The 15,909-nt window shown below is 45.5% G+C and overlaps 2 protein-coding genes across 2 annotated transcripts; one reads left to right on the forward strand and one right to left on the reverse strand.

Moving 5' to 3' along the window:
* The first annotated feature begins 233 nt into the window (after window positions 1–233).
* TMEM116 (transmembrane protein 116) lies at window positions 234–8,981 on the forward strand. The gene is made up of 11 exons (XM_029284034.1): window positions 234–251; window positions 796–842; window positions 1,190–1,253; window positions 1,849–1,989; window positions 4,026–4,130; window positions 6,162–6,211; window positions 6,429–6,512; window positions 6,728–6,854; window positions 7,640–7,784; window positions 7,990–8,063; window positions 8,262–8,981. Exons 2-11 carry the CDS (start codon window positions 829–831, stop codon window positions 8,472–8,474), a joined length of 1,017 nt encoding a protein of 338 aa, XP_029139867.1. The 5' UTR covers window positions 234–251; window positions 796–828; the 3' UTR covers window positions 8,475–8,981.
* On the reverse strand, window positions 8,919–12,831 carry LOC107286972 (disintegrin and metalloproteinase domain-containing protein 21-like). Its single transcript, XM_029284035.1, has 3 exons — window positions 12,741–12,831; window positions 9,796–11,900; window positions 8,919–8,963 (listed from the first exon to the last, which is right to left on the reverse strand). Exons 1-3 carry the CDS (start codon window positions 12,829–12,831, stop codon window positions 8,919–8,921), a joined length of 2,241 nt encoding a protein of 746 aa, XP_029139868.1.
* Between the last annotated feature and the right edge of the window lie 3,078 nt (window positions 12,832–15,909).

The raw sequence follows: 15,909 nt of genomic DNA on the forward strand, positions 1-15,909 counted from the left end.
GAAACAGACCGGGCTGCTGGACCACTCAGTCCAGCCTGCTCTGCCTCCCACCATCCGCTGCTGGCAACTGGGGCGGGACCAACGAGGTGGAGCTAAGAGGAAGGTGGGCAGGCAGGCAGCCGGATGGGCAGTCGGCTAGCTGCCTGCCCACGGCTGGTCCCGGTCGCTGCTGCCTGCAGCTCCTTGCTTGGCTGGCCAGCATGGGCTCCTTTGCCGCTGGGGCTGCTGTTCAGGATTTGGAGAGGGTTCAGGTGAGTCAAAGAAGAACCTGTAGAGATGCTCTAGCAGATAGGTTTCCTTCCCTCCCTCCCTCCCTCCCTTTCTTAGCAGATAGATTTTCTTCCTTTCTGGGAGTTGAAGTACACACATCACAGACTGCCTGAGGTTGAGAAACACTGGGGTAGAGACTTCACAGAATCCTGAGGTCAATTTCCTTACCTTTGCATAGTATCCCAGCTTGCTATAAGTTGGCTGCAGTCATTCCTGAGAAGAGATGGTCAGTTCCAGGTCTGGGGTGCAAAGAATACTAGGGTCACAGGTTGGGTAAAAGATGGGCGGTATAGAGATATGCTGAATAAAAAAATAAAAAGAGATGGAAAATACTTCCTGATGCTCCAAAGAGCCCTGGCTGGGCAGAGGAAGGAAAGAAAGATGCCCAGAGGGGGACTAAAAGGCCTGCCCATCGCAACTTCAAGTGTGGGCTGCATCCATCCAGAGGATCTCAGGTAAGCAACCTGCAAACAGCCTTGTTTGCAAGGATGTGCCTTATCTAATTTCGCTCTTTTCCCCACCTAGTTTTTCGCCATCATCCACTGGATCCAAGCTGTCATGGCTACTTTGAGGTATTTCGTGCAGCCTTCCCTCTTAAGACATCCTGGGACTAAAAGGGAATCTCCCAGGAGATCAGCCAGGAAATAACCTGGTTGGGGGTTTTAGGAGGGGCTACCAGGTATATGTCTCCCTTTTCTGGGATTGCAAAATGCCATGGATTTATATGGTTTATTTGCTTTTGTTGGTCATTCTTGTCTTTATTTCCAGTCATTCTTGGACTAAATTGACTTTGCATTTGTTGCAATAAAATGTGTGTGTTGTGTTTATTAAGCGGGAATTTGCTGGGCTCATATGAGCTCTAAAAACATATCAAAGCTAGCAACTTTTAAGTCCGCCAATCTGCCCCTTCTTTCCACAGCATCATGGGGTCGAGCTCAATTATCGGCTACACCATATTCCAGAACAGCGCCAGGTCCCCCGAGGTAAGGGAAATTCTTTTGCTGATGAAAGGCCGTAAGCAAGATGGTGCCTTCTGAACTAAGTGGGGAGGAGCAGTGAGCTTCATAAGGAATGTTTGCAGTGTTCAAATACCTTTCCACTTTGTTATTAAACAAATATTAACATTAGAAGCTGGGTGGTTGAACCATAATTTACTTTAAGTTCACCAAACATCTACAGTTGCCCTACAGCCCAGCTAGTATAACCACCAATTTGCAGCACCAAATAAATAAATCTGTCTGTCTGTCTGTCTGTCTGTCTGTCTATCATCTATCATCTCAGTATTTTTGAATCCTGACAACTTTAGGATAGCAGAGTAGCAGTTTTATTTATTCCCTATCACTCTCTTCTACTAATACACACTTTGAACTGAGACAGTATATTTGGATATGAGACAGCTGAGGAAGAAATCACTTTCCCATTCTAGAGTTGACAGCGTGTGGTCAATTCTCTTTGCCGTGAGAAAGAGAAACTCAAGACGGTCAGATCATCATTTCCATCCATCCTTAGATCTCCAATTTTTGTCCGAACGCAAGGCTAAGGATCACCAGAGTGATGGTTGCTTTCATCCTTCCACAGGTGCGGCCTCTTGTCTACCTGAGCCTCTCCGATCTCTTTCTGGGGTTGTGCTGGCTCACGGGGGCCCTTCTGTATAGCAGAGAACCCTCCCACCCAAGTGGAGAAGGCAACACTTGCTACAACTTGCAAGCCACCGGACAGGTGAAACCTAAGTTGATCTCCAGCTCCTTGGTGGGGTGGAAAGTGTGTAATTTGGAAGTGGGCTCCAAAGGGGGTCTCTGTGCGATACAGTGTGGGCTGGTGGGCTAGCCGCATAGGGAAGAGGCAATCCAGTTGCTTGCTTCCATCTGCTGCCAATTGCTCAGTCTTTGTGCTGGATGAGCGTTGGTTGGGGTTGACGTGCCATGTTGACAGGGTAAAAGCTTTAGAGAAACTAAAGTTAACGACATCAAGAACATACAGAGCGGAGAGGCAAAATTTTCTCTGGAAGTTTCTCGGTAACTTTTCTGAGTTGGAATAAGACTCCAGAATTCTCAGCCAGCATGCCTAAGGTCTGGAAATTCTGGGGTTTGCAGCCCAAACAGAACGGGAGCCTATTAGAGAAAGTTGTGTGTTTCCCTTTTAATTTGACTATTGGATATATAAAAACCCTGTATTATTAGTAACCTTTTTTTCTTTGCTCTATTATGACAGTGCCAGCTTCTTACAAAGCTACCAACTCTTTTTTTGCATCCCTCTCCTCACTGTTGTGCATTTTTCTTTGCTCGTGAGGCACGTTTGGGTCCAAGATTATCCTCTTGAGGCCAGGTTACCATTTAATGGTCCTGTTCTTAGAAAGGCGATTCCAAACCACCAGGAATCTTGTTTATTTAGTGCTGTTTGGTTGCTTTTCCTCCTCCTGTTTGTTAAATGGCTTTATAATCTGTCCCGTAATCTACCCATAATGTTGATTATTGTGCCAATTAGCAGTGTAATAAACAGCAAAGTTCCTCTCGAGTATTGATCCCTTTGAATGTTTACCTTTGGCTGCCTCTCAAGAGAAGTTGGTGTTTGCCTGTTTCACAACATGTGTGTCTTGGCAGGTGTATTGGAGAACTTGAAAAGCTCTCAAGATACAAAATCCATTTGCAAATATTAATGATCAGGCAATGAGGCAGTCACTTGGGTTAGCAAAGACCTGCTTAACCCCTAAATCTACTGGACAGATCAGAGCAGCAAAAAGATTTAACTCAGTTTGACCAACCTCACTCTCTTCCAACATGTTTTGTGTGCTGTCTGGGGACACAAACCACAAAACAAGGTTGGGGAAGATAAAGTATACCATTATGATGTTTTTATGGGGTATTTTAAGCATACTTATTTATAAAATGTCCCAGTATTATTGCAGATAACGTTTGCTTTCCTGGATTAGATTTTGTTTCGTCAATCTTGTAGAATATGATTTATGTAACAAACTAACCTTGATAGGACAAACAAATCCAACATTTTCCACATTTAGTGGATGAAAAACAGAGTGGAAACTGGAAGGGAGGGGCTGCAATGATGTCTTAGGACTTTGTTCATTCTGGGATCCTTTTAAGCACAGAAAAAACTACGTATGCATTGGGATAGCTCTCCTGAATTAGGCTTCCTTTAAAAAACAAAATAACACCAGCAACTGTTTACCGCGGGAGAATGAATGTGCAAAAGTTGTGATTTTGTTTTGTTATTTTGGACCGCTACTTCACGTTTCATCAGCCCTGCCAGGAAATTACACCTTCCTGTTTCTGTGAGTCTTCCCATCTGAAATGGAAAAACCAACTTCACATATGCCTTTAGTGGGGGGGGGGGGTTGTCAGCTCCTTCTGGAACTGTTTATCCTTGGTGACAAAGTCAGAAAATCACAGCCCTACATACAAATTGTGTGCAAATATATAAAAGGACAGAACCACACCCAGAAGTGGAGGCACATCCTAAATTGCTCTCTTTGTACAGTGATAGTTGCTGTTTTTGGATTTTAATTCAGTGACAAAATCAAAGCTGCAAAAGGTTACTTTCAACAGCAGAAATATAGAGGAGGTTGGAGAGGAAGCTGGGGGGGGGTGTACAGGCACAGGGGCCACCCCTGGCCATCCCCTCCTTACCTCCTCCCCCTTCAACCAACAGCCATGTTCAGTTCTCAAATTATTCCAGATTTCCAAAGGCAAATTCGGAGGACCAACAGTCTTTGTTCTTGTTTGTTTGTTTTGCTTCTCCAGATCTTCTATGTCGCCTCTTTTCTGTACACAATTAATTACACTTGGCAGCTTTACATGGATTTGAAAGAGAAATTCAAGCAGCACTTACACAGCCAGAGGCCGCAGGTAAATGGCGCTTTCATGGTGACTTGAATATCTCTAAGCCGGTTCCCGTCTCTGCTTAAAAACCCAAGCATGATTTGGACCCCAAGTGCATTGCAAATGAAGCCAAAATATATTTATATGCTGTCTGAAGAACAGCAAGATAGCCAAATGGGTTGAGTTAGAAACCTGGTTGCATTTTTGCATACTTAGAAATATAATTGAGGGACAGATGGCCATAACAGGTAGCCAGAGGCACCATGTTATAGTTGTCTTTAGAAAATCATTGCATTGGCCTCTGAGTGAGAGCTAAAGGCCATGGACCATTGAACAGGGCAGAACTTGGGGTTTTCCACCTGTGAGCCTCACAGCCTGATGTTGGTGGTTCAATCTGGAAAATAAGGACTCAGGGACCTAGTTAACTCCCCTCGGTTCAAGTTCTGTTGCTCCCCAATAAACACTTAAAATCCCGTGGGTCACAGGGGACGTGAATTAGGTGGGTGTGGGGCATTTCTCACCCAACCTGTGTTTTCCAGCTCAATAGATAGCTATTGAGCATCTTTTCAGCATGGGCTTTATTGCTGACTTTGGAAGGTCTGAAGGCTAGGGTAGAAGAACACGGCTGATTCCAGAAGATGGAAGAAGTTCTTAACAAGGTTTAAGGAAGGAAGATGCCTGGTAGGGTGAGAATAAGAGGAGCACAAAAGCATGTTTGTGATGGTGGGAAGGAAGGGCTTGAGATCTGCTCACCTTGTACCTGTGGACGTCACAGGGTGTGCTGGAGGACAAACTCCAACAATTAGGCTGAGCCAGGCAGAAGCCAACAAGGGCAGGACCAAAGCTGACTGAATTGCATGAAAATCCAAGAAATTGAATCCAGTTGAAATGATGACTCTGGTGTGGAGGCCTTTGAGATTTGGAGGGCCTTCGATTTACTCCAGAGAAGGCCACACCCTTCCTGCTTCCACTTTGGCTCCTACCTGAACAGGATCAGCAGGTTTTGTGGGTTGTACGAGGCCTTCGTCAATGCCTGCTTGATCAAGAGGAGAGCAGAACCAAGGAAAACAGTATGTGTCCTAGACAGAATGGACTCTCAATCACTTTTTTTAATTCTTTCAAAAACATTTTGAAATCTCCAGTGGAAACCCTTTCAAGCACCACAGACCTTCTCAACCGTCAGGGCCAGCCTCTAGGCAGGGGCTCAAAGAAAGAGCTTGCCACGCCCTTTGAAAACCCTGGCTAATTGCTGATGTTTGTTTGGAATAATGCTTGTGCCAGGAAGCCCTTATGAATTTGAAGAGAAAGCGTGGCAGGAGGGGCAGATGTGTTAGTCTAGTCTCCATTGCCACCCACTTCACCAGAAGGACAGAACTCATCCTGGAACAGCACATCCTGTCCCCAGACAATCCTTGTGAGGTCACTTCAACCATCTAGTCAATTCCAGCATTATTTCAAAACTCCACCCTTTAAGGCAGGGGTGTCAAACTGCCAGCTTGCGGTCCGGATGCGTCATGCCGAAACCGCGCCCACCCCATTGCCGGCAATGGGAAAAAAGTCACGATACGTCGCGACACGTCACACGACATTGCGAGTTTGACACCCCTGCTTTAAGGGCTTGAAGAAATGTGTCATAAGATTAGAATATGCTGTTTGCAGGAAAGAAGGATATTTCTCCCTCTGTGTGTGGATGCATGCGCGCATGCCAGTGAAATAAATTACACATCAATATGTGCAGGATGTACCAGGTAGAGAATTAAACCTCGATTGGTCCAACCCTGGTTCACCTTCAAGGTTTTAAATTTCATTGTTGTAAGCACAGTCTCATTTGAAACTAACACACCAACAATCCCCCATGCTTAAATGCTAAATTTTTAAGAGTCCCCCCCCCTCCCCAAACAATTTCATGGAAGTATCTGTACACGTTTTATTTCCCCTTTCCCGCATCCGCTTTTTTTTAAAAAAAAGATCCATTCCAAGTTGTAACTCCTGAATCTTCAGCACAAACTTCAAATTGTGGAGCTAAATCCTGGTGTCTCCCCTTTCCTCCTTTCGTAGATGTTGAGCTATTCAAATCACCTGGGCCGAATAGCCATCATTTCCTCTAGGTAAGATTCATCTCCCCAATGCCGCTCGATTCGGAGGAAATGGGGTCGGGGGGAGGGAGGGGAGGCAGTGGATCTTGCTACCTCACTTGGAGAAACCGGGGTGAGCTCCCCAGTTTGATAGGGCCAGACCCTTGCTATTTGGGCCAGTGAGTGCAGCTCCCTGGAAGGTGAGCCGGACTCTTCTCTGGGGGTTCTTGACCTCTCTTTTCCCTTCCAGTCTCATCCCGGTCCTCCTGATGGTGCCCGTTTTGGGACTCGGCAACTACTTTCAGTGTTCTCAGAACGTCACCTCAGAACACGGGTAGGACAACCTGAATACAGTACCCTTTGCCGAGCATGGAAAGCCAGGGAGGGCAGCTACCTGAGCTGAGGCTTTGTCCTACGGTGGCCAAGGGTTCCCAGAGGCCTCTTAGCGGAACCAGCCTTTCTTTTCAGAAGAGGTTTGGACCCAGCCTGACCCTTCAGCGACGCACCCCACCTCCCGGGCTCACTCCTCTGCTTCCCTTTGGCCCACAGGTGCCTCCTGTTGCACATGGGAAACGTGCTCAGCGCCAGCTCTCAGCAGGTCACCTGCGCCGCGTTGTGTTTGTACAGCACTGGAGTTTTCCTGGTCTCGTTTGTAGTCAGCTTCCTTGCAATTCTGGTAAGAAGCACCCCAAGAGGTGCATCTCCTCCTCTTGCTGAAAGCCCTTCAGCACTTACTGGAGGGGGAAGTGCAGGAGAGGTGTACCTGCTTTCAGTTGAGAAGCCCACAAATCACACTTCTTTTCCCAACCCTGATGCTTAACCTTTGCTGTCTTCCAACTGCTGCTGCATTCCTTGCAAGTTCGAGCAAACAGTTTCATAACACCGATTTAATGCATCACACTCTGACCACATGTGGAACTGAGTTTCCACACCCCGGAGTCTAGCTTCTCGAATATATCTGAGCTTGTTTTTGTTCCCTAATGGTAAACAGATGAACTTCAGAATAAGCACAGATTCTCTGGAGGGAAAATCCAAGGCAAAACAATAGAAACTCTTGAATTGCTGGCCAGGCACCTCTTAGATTGGCTGGTTGCTGATTTTAGTTATGCGAGGACTTTGGGATAAATTAGAGCAAGAGAGGCTGTCAGTGGCCTGATTCACACAAGCCCTTATAATACATGACTTAGTTTTGGCTTAAAGCGATGTGGAAACTAACTCGGTGGTTTGGAAGCCATGGTTTAGGCTTTGTTGTCTTGTGCAAGCTCAGTCAGGTGTAGTTTAACCAACAAACCATGGTTAAGTTACCCATGGCCTGGAGGAATGAATAAACCTATATTCAGTTCCTCCCAAGGGTTCAAAGTGAAGCAGGAATCCCATCCCAGCTTCCTCCCTCCCACACTCTCCTCCTTCAGGCACGAGCAGGTCGCTCAGGCCTTGTGTCGACCCTTGCTCCTTCTTTAGAGCTTGCTCATCCGAGCCAGGACCTTGTACAAGCGGTTTGTGAACTCGATGGGCTACGTCGGTGATCAACAGTGGGCGATGCTGAAGGTGGTCGAGCAAGCCGTGATTCTGTACCCCGTGGTATTTTTCTGCTGCTGGGGGCCAGGTAAGGGAAGACCAAGGAACGTTGCTTCCTGGCAAAGAGACAGCCCTCCACATGTCTGTTTGGAAGTGGGTTCCTCCAGATAGCCACTTATTGGAGGCCAGGACCCATCAAAAGTGAATTATTAAAAAAAATAATATATGCAGAGATGTGGTTGCTAGTCATACCATCCATGTTACTGATCTTCTCCTGTTTCTTCCACCTACAGCCTTTATCCTTGCTATAGTCAAGCTGGCACGTATGGACAACGCCAGTGTTTACATGGCCCTTTATATTCTAGAGGTAAGCATCTCTTCAGCCGTGCACACCCAGAAGAGCCCACGGGGCACCTTCTCTTCGTGTGCAGAACTCATTGCCCAATGCTGGTTGGGTGACTAACTTTTAGTGGGAATTTTGGTCTCTTTGTTGCTTCTTCCTGACTGCCCCAGACAACTCCTGATTGCAGCCACCTCACTTGAGCATCTTCCCTTCTCCACTCAGGCCCTGACCGCATCTTCCCAGGGGTTCCTGAACTGTGTGGTTTACGGCTGGACTCAGCACATGTTCCACTGTGTGAAACGCAAGGCTTGCCGTGACGTCAACACCCAGACGCCCCTCCTGCGTTCCCAGAAGAGGTTCTATGCCAGCACACTCCCAGCCCGTATCCAGACAGTGGCTAAGCCCCCTTCTCCTTCAACAATGACAGTGTTATGAACGGGAAATGGACCATTTGGTCTCTCTCCTTCCACCCCTGTCGTGCCACGAGGCTCTTTTCTCAGCAATGCCAGCTAGACTTTTTAGATCCTGCACAGAGGAGGTTGAACCCATGGCCCTGAAGCTAGCTCATTCACAGCCTCTCTGAGAAAATATGGCTGTCAAAACGAGTCAGTGGCAGATGGGTGAACTTAAAGAGAGAGCTTGGAAGAACTTTGAGAGAATTAAAGTGCAATTGGGCAAGAAGAAACTGAAAGACTCTTTAAATTTAAATAATCACTATTTATTTGAGGGAAATGAAAATTGGATAGGGTGGAGAGGACTGACTTTTTAGATTGTATCATATTTTCCCCATGAGACAGTTTTCCCAGGATTTCCCAAAGAACAGGACACAGCATCACTGAGATCTGGAATGGCTGCAGTGTGGTGTGACCACCCTGGAAATTATCCTTTTATTTCAGTGCTGCTGGTGGAATATTTTACAGCTTCCTGCCAAACAGTAAAACATAAAAGCAAGCGTATGGGTGGATTTCTGTTCGTTTAGATTCCAGGATTGCTAAAAAGCACACTTTCCTTATCTTACTACTGTTTTAACACCTACAAAAAATTCTACACAGAAATAATGTCCCCTGTTGATCACAACTGACACCAATGTCATAGCTTCCAAAAATCCCCCCCCACCCTAAAACCCCCGTCAAAACTGAAAAAGCTCAGCTGCACAATTTTATTTTCCTTTTTCAAGGTGTCCCAGGAATCCTTTCCAATCCACCCTAAGATCCCTTCACCCTCAATGCAGAGACGAGTACACTGAATAGATGATCTTAGCCAGCATGATTAGAGTTAGATCTTCTTTTGGTGGCACCCAAGGAATGGGAATTTTGCTGGAGCCCATCTTATTCCTTTCCTAACCGAGAACAGATGATCTATTCTTCACAAACCTCTATGGAGTCATACGGAATAAATTCCTGCCTCCCGCACTTCCTGACATTCTGAGACGTTTAAGAAGAGACATTGTTTAGCTGGCAAATTCACAAGTTTGATCTGTAAGTGATTTTAATCCTTGCCCTCACCCCCTTTCCCTTTCCCAATAGTGGAGAGTATGGCATTCGATTTGATGTTTTGCGGCGACCTAGACTACCTTAGCACAGCCATTCGGTTTTTGCTCTCAGTGCTCTTTTCCATCTTGGAAAGTTCTGAGTATTATTTGAACAATGACCCACTGCTGATTTTATGATTATTAGATGTTGCAAGAAATTACAGAAGATAATTTTTGGAGCGAATTTCTGTGGGCTTTCTAGGGAGCCCCAACTGGCAGCCTTACCTCGGTGTCTGTATTTTGGGGGTGATTCAGTGCTTTCTTCGTGGAGGTTTTCCACCACCTGAAAACCGGTCCCAGGAGTTCCCGCACTTTCGGAAGGACCACAAGAATAGCAGCGATAATTAACATGGAAAAAGGAATAACAGTTCCCAGAACGTACTTGGCTAAGGAGTTGCCCCAGGCGACCACAGGAAACCCTCCATCAATGCTCCCTCCAGCACCCCAATGATTGCAGTTCGGAGGGGCCCATCCACTGTTGCAGTGGCATTTGTGAAGGTTGTTGCAAACACCTCTGCTTTGGCAGGTTTTCCGTGGGTCGCAGCTCGAGTTAAGTAGGGCTTTGGAGATGCAGGTGCGATTGATGCACAGTTTGTACGGGTCACACACGATGCCATTAGGAACAGTCCCAATGTCCTGGTGATGGATTTCGCCAGGATGCGAAACGCTCCAGCAGAGCGTTCCCCGCACTAAATTCTTATGGACCACCATATCGTTCACGTCAGGCATAGATTTCACATTTACACAGTGTATTCTCCCACACATACTGTCCTTGGGATGGCATTTCAAATATTCCTTCGTGGAAGGATCACTGCCACAGTTGCCGTAGGGAGTTCCGAGGGTGTTCAGACCGAGGTAGCAACTCTCCGGAGCTGTTTTGGATTGTCCTTTAAAGATTCTGTGGCACAAGAAATCGTGATTCCAGCACCTCTTTTTGTAACAGTAAGAAGAATATTTGCTGCAGGGTGTTCCGTCCTGCACATACAAGTCCTTGGGGCACTGTGCGGATTTACCATTACAGTATTCAGGGAGATCACATTCGCTGACTTTAGCCCGACAGACTTCTCCTTTGGGAACAAGCATACATTTTCGGCAACACTGTCCTGCCCCACAAAAGACATTTGTCTTCAAACGACAATCAGAACTGCAGCAAGGATCATGTACGCACGTGGTTGGTCCCCCGCAATCACACTCTTCGCCCATATCCAGAACCCCGTTCCCACAATGCTGAAATCTGGAATGTATCTTAGGAACATTTAGCAAGCAATCCAAGAGACCCTGTTCGTGAAGTTCTAAGAAATTCAAAATGCTGCAGTTACTGAACCGGTTAACAGAGGCGTGGTACGTGTGCATAATGCAGCTTTCAGCGTTGCCACAGACACAGTCGGAGCCGTCGTGATCCAATCCAATATGAGAGGCCAACTCATGAGAAAATCCCCTTGCGAAGCGGGCCGCCTCGTTCTGGAAGTAGACTTGGACTCCTGCTGAAAAATGGGGCTCACAAATAGCAGAGTGATAGGACTTTCCGAAGACATTTTTAAAAGCCTGTTGAAGGAACAAGAAGGCTGTGTCATACGCTGTCCTGTTGACCGAGCTGGTTATTCTCCACTTATTGAATCTTTGAAGAACTTCTGTGATATCTGTAGAAATATCTATTAAGTTCTTTTCAGTCCAGATCTCAAGTCCAACTAGAACAATGTTTGTCTTGAGAGCCTCAAAGGTGGCATCTGCAATGTTCACCAGATCCAACACTACAGTTTGCACTCTGCTAACATTATTTGCTTCTTGGGCAAATACGTTTTTGTCCACTACAATATACAGTTCAATATATTTGGGGAAATCTTCATACTGGAGATAATTGTATATCGCTCTGGTTTGTCTGTTCCGCAGATTTTTTGCTTGGTGCTTTGTTCTTCCCACTCCCGTTTTGTATGATGAGAAAATAGGCTGTGATACTTCGGAGGGGTAGAGAAGGTGTTGAAAGGCAGGGGAATTCTGCAGAGGCTCAATACCGTACACTCTCGCACCAATTTTCAACAAACCAGTGAGACCAAGGCAGGTCCTAAGAACTGCAAGCGAATCAACGATACCTTCAATGTAACCTTGATAGTAGCATTCAGTTGGCACGTTGGGATGGCTCTCAACGCGTTCCCCCTTCGAATTATATGTGAAGATTGGGAAGTTTTTAGCCAGCAAATGCTTTGAGGGTTTGAGCCGGATGATGTAATCCCTTGCTGCTGCCTTGATGATGTAAGATATTTCATCCTTCTTTGTCTTCACTCCTTGGGCTGCTAACCGTTGTGGGATTATCACCTCATAAGAGGGATATGCTGGAGGAAGCAATGAGCTGCAATGGACGGTGGAAAAGGTAAAGACCACCAACACAATGCAGGTTGCCAATGGGAGGAAAAAACAGCACCTAAGATGTCTACCTGCATTTGTCATGATTCAGCTGTGTTGTGTTTCACACATGCTTAGCTTGGAGCGGAGGTGAGATTGATGTGGACGTCCAATGGAAAAAAGTCAAGGGTTTGTTTGTTTTCTGTGAGTCCGTTAATTTTGTGAGAGCTTACTTCAGTTCATCGATGCCCCAAAAAACAATGGCTATCACCATCACTTGCTTGAGCCATCAAGATTCTTCAGGCAGGTCCGCTTTCTGGCCCTGTGGCCATCTTTATTTAACGAAGAGAGCTAAAACGGAGAGGACAGCAGGAAAAGAGGGGACATCTCAAGAGCTTTGGATCCTTCCTCTTCTCAGTTGTTCTGGATGAACCTTGTAAAGATCACAGTAGCCAAGAGGCAAGCCAGGAATGAACCCACCACCGATCCAACCACCATTTCCCTCCTACGGGTCTTCTCCGTTGGAAGATTCCAGAGGGCAACTGTTTCTCCAGCCTCTTTAAATGTGAACATTCCATTTAACCTCCTCCAACAAGAGGCTTCCCAGTGTCACTGAATAGCTAAGTTCAGCACTGAATCATGGAGCAGCTATCCCTGGATTTCCCCTTTTTATTTAAAATCGGATAGTATGCTTGTTATTTTTCTAATTTCCAGTTCTGTCCTTAAGGATCTAGTCAACCCCTTCTAGCTATTTCATGGCCTTATGAGATGAAATAATCAAAGGGGCTGGCTCCTTGTTATTCATGTGGCTCAGGAAATCTATTTCATACCTTCCATAATTGGCACAGAATTTACACTGAAAGACAGGCGCCACCAGGCAAGAGAATCCGCTGCACTCACCCGGGAAGAAACAGCTACCATGTCCAGTCTTTTGACTTAGACTAAGGAGCCAGCCAACAGAGCTCAAGGGCAGAAATTTTATGCAGATAAGCAATGCAAAATCAATCTGAGCTTGCAATTTCACTCTGAAAGAATTGATGGTGTAAGACAGCAAAGAAAAAAATGCCAACCGATGTTACCTTTAAAAAAAAAAAACACCCCAAACTAGTTGACAAAGACATTAAAAAAATCTTGAGACAGAAACTTTGATAAATTTTACTAAAATTATTTTATGTACACCAATGCATAATATTTACATTCATATAATACTGATTTGAAAAACAAAACAGTGATACAGCAAAACGCTTAAAAGTGAGGAAAGCAAAAGGAAGATGAGGAAGGCATGACAGAACCTAAGAGCGGAAGGTTGGCTACGCTGTGGCTGAAAACATACATGCACAACACCATTCCCGGTCTCAAAAACATTTTCTCCTGGAGTCTGTCTCTAAGGATCAACCTCACTAGGGGTTTCGCCCATCATAAGCAAGAGTGCTGATTTTTCCTTCCACAGGTACAAGAAAGAAATCAAGATGGAGATGAATATGAAAAGCTTTATAAGGGAAGCCCAGTAAAATCCATTTCCAGGACCATCAAGGTGTTTTTATAAAAGATGCCCTTTTTTCCCTCACAAAGGAAAAGTGGTTTCTGATGACCACAGCTATTCTCTACACCAACCTTCCCAAAGCAGAGGCTCCCCAAAACCACTGGACTACAATACCAAACCCCCAACTATGAGAGCTGTAGCCCCAATACATCTGGAGGCATCCAAGTCGGGGAAAGCTAGTGTATTTACAGCATCATGCAAAACTAACGCAAGGGGGGAAAGTCAGAACCGAATCATCATTCGGGGGGGGGGGGGCACGACTTCCATCCTTTCGCCTCCTGCCGTATTCCACCAAGTAGCCACCCTGGCAGATAATTCCTATCCTCTTTAGCCCACTCAGCAGAGACAGCAAAAACTGAGACAGGCGCTTCTCAGAGGCCCATCGCAGAGCTGTCAATGTTGTTAGGAGAGAAAGACACCTCGTTTCTTCCAAGGGCCTACTTTTATGTAGAATTAGTAGTACATACAAGAGATGCAAAGAATAATTGATCAAAAGAGCCCAGCCCCTGAGCCACATTCAAACGAGTAATGGTGGCAGGCAAAGAGAGAAGTAAAAAATAATCTCAAAAAATTCCCCAGAATAGTCAAAGAAAAATTAAATAAAACTAAATAAAGTATTTCATCTTCAGTCTCATTTTTTGACCGCATCCAAAAAATGAAACTGGTTGGGGGGGGCGTCTTCTGGGAGCAGCTATTTGTGGATCCAGCCCCTTCCCATAGAAAGTATAGGCCACCAGGGAATTCTTGGGATCTCCGATCCTTCCTCAGCTGGTGGATGGGGAAACTGAGGCAAGGACAAGTATGTTTTGATACAGTACTTCTACAAAAAGGAGTCAGACTCCAACCCTTTAAAACTTCCCACAAGCCAGAGGAAACAGAGAAACAGAAGCCTCAAGGAAAATATTACGAAATATTTTCCAAGCCATGAATGTCATTTGCTGCACAAAAGCCAAATGCCACCTCACGGGCATCCTTGGTGGGAAAACGCTCTGTGTGCAGAAGAATCGGAGTGTTCTGCTTCGCTGACTGAAGAAATTAATCACACCAGGAAATTATTGACAAAGTGGTGCTAAACGTGAGCTCACTTTGGCCTTCTGCAGAGGGTGAAAAACATCTTCCTACTTCTGCAGGGGTTTTTTTTTCTGGCCGAGGACTTTGTTCCTCCAGATTAAAAGGCTCCTTCTCTGGCGTGGCTTCATTTATCCCTGTGGGCATCTCCAAAGAAAATTTCCCCGTCCCGTTTCTCAATGCATTCTCTTTGTATGTCTGCAGACCAGATGTAAAGTCTTGAGATTATCAACTGCACTAGCACTAGACAGAGATTCCAGCTTTCCAGATGTAGTTTAGCCCTAACAGCCCTCCTGGCGGCAAAATCCTCCTGTGCTTCCTGTTAAAAACTAAAGGGACTAAAACCAAACCTAAAGCCAGACACTTTGCAGGCCTCCCCATCAAATGGTTCTCAGTAAAAACTGCAGGGATGCAACCAGCAGCCGTAATGTGCAAAGTCCACAAGACAGCATTTGAGGGATGAGCCCAGAGAACAGAAACAGAAGCCGGGCAAGGAAGGATAAAAAAAGAACCACATTACCCCAGAGATAGCAAACCACAGAATTGTGGTGGCCAATGAGAAGCCCACGTAGAACCTTGGATTGGCATTTCAGCGGCCCCAGGACACGGAATGGTGCCAAAGTAGTTCTGTAGGGCTGCCCCCCAGGCTTCAAAAGAAAATCGGTTGTCAGAACACTAGAAACAGGCTGAACTGGTGAAAAGCCACAAGCAACCATTTCTGTCTTCCTTCACTTCGCGGTACAAAGCAATAGGAAAAGGCAACCCTGGGTTCAAGAAAAAGAGTCTCAAGATCCAGAAACACAGGGCTATTTTGTAGTAATCACAACTTTTTATAGGGCCGCCTTGAATCAGCAGGCAGCCAAGTAGCCCATACGCCTCTGGCTGGTTTCTTCAAGTAATTTATTGAGATGAAGGCCGAGAGAGAGACCCCAGAACTGAGCTGGTACACCCCCCTACGACAGGCAGCTGGAGAGATTGCCTCAATCTGGATATTCAGGTGAACACAGTTAACCATTTGCCCCATTTAAAACCATGAATGAAGGGGTACGTAAAAATCATGTAATATATAATATATATATATATATATATATATATAATTTTGAGGAACTGAGTTTCTTAAAAAAATATTACAGTACCAATGATTCTCATTATCTACATCTATACAGCATTTCTCAAGCTGTGTGGAAATTTAATGAAATAATTATGACTTATTAATTTACATAAAAATACTTTTTACAGTTTACAGCAGCCTTGCCCAGCCGGGTGCTTTCCACCGTTATCATCCCAAACCAGAACATCTGGGAAGGCGCCCGGTTGGGCAAGGCTGCGTTAACAGATAATTCACAAAATGGTCTTTAAAAAAACAAAAACGGGCGAGAGTGTGTGTG

Source organism: Protobothrops mucrosquamatus, unplaced genomic scaffold (assembly GCF_001527695.2).
Source record: "Protobothrops mucrosquamatus isolate PMUCROS unplaced genomic scaffold, P.Mucros_1.0 scaffold342, whole genome shotgun sequence".
Lineage (NCBI taxonomy): Eukaryota > Metazoa > Chordata > Lepidosauria > Squamata > Viperidae > Protobothrops > Protobothrops mucrosquamatus.

What these genes read in the sequence shown, in the direction of transcription:
- TMEM116 (XM_029284034.1), top strand. An exon ending in ACAGCGCCAGGTCCCCCGAG is followed by an intron (nt 1,254 to 1,848) that starts GTAAGGGAAATT and finishes ATCCTTCCACAG; the next exon opens with GTGCGGCCTCTTGTCTACCT. An exon ending in ATAGCCATCATTTCCTCTAG is followed by an intron (nt 6,212 to 6,428) that starts GTAAGATTCATC and finishes TTTCCCTTCCAG; the next exon opens with TCTCATCCCGGTCCTCCTGA.
- LOC107286972 (XM_029284035.1), bottom strand. Translation starts at nt 12,831, where the DNA reads ATGGTAGCTGTTTCTTCCCGGGTGAGTGCAGCGGATTCTCTTGCCTGG. An exon ending in TTCTGTGCCAATTATGGAAG is followed by an intron (nt 11,901 to 12,740) that starts GTATGAAATAGA and finishes TGCTTCCTCCAG; the next exon opens with CATATCCCTCTTATGAGGTG. An exon ending in CCCAAAATACAGACACCGAG is followed by an intron (nt 8,964 to 9,795) that starts GTAAGGCTGCCA and finishes ACTGTTTGGCAG; the next exon opens with GAAGCTGTAAAATATTCCAC.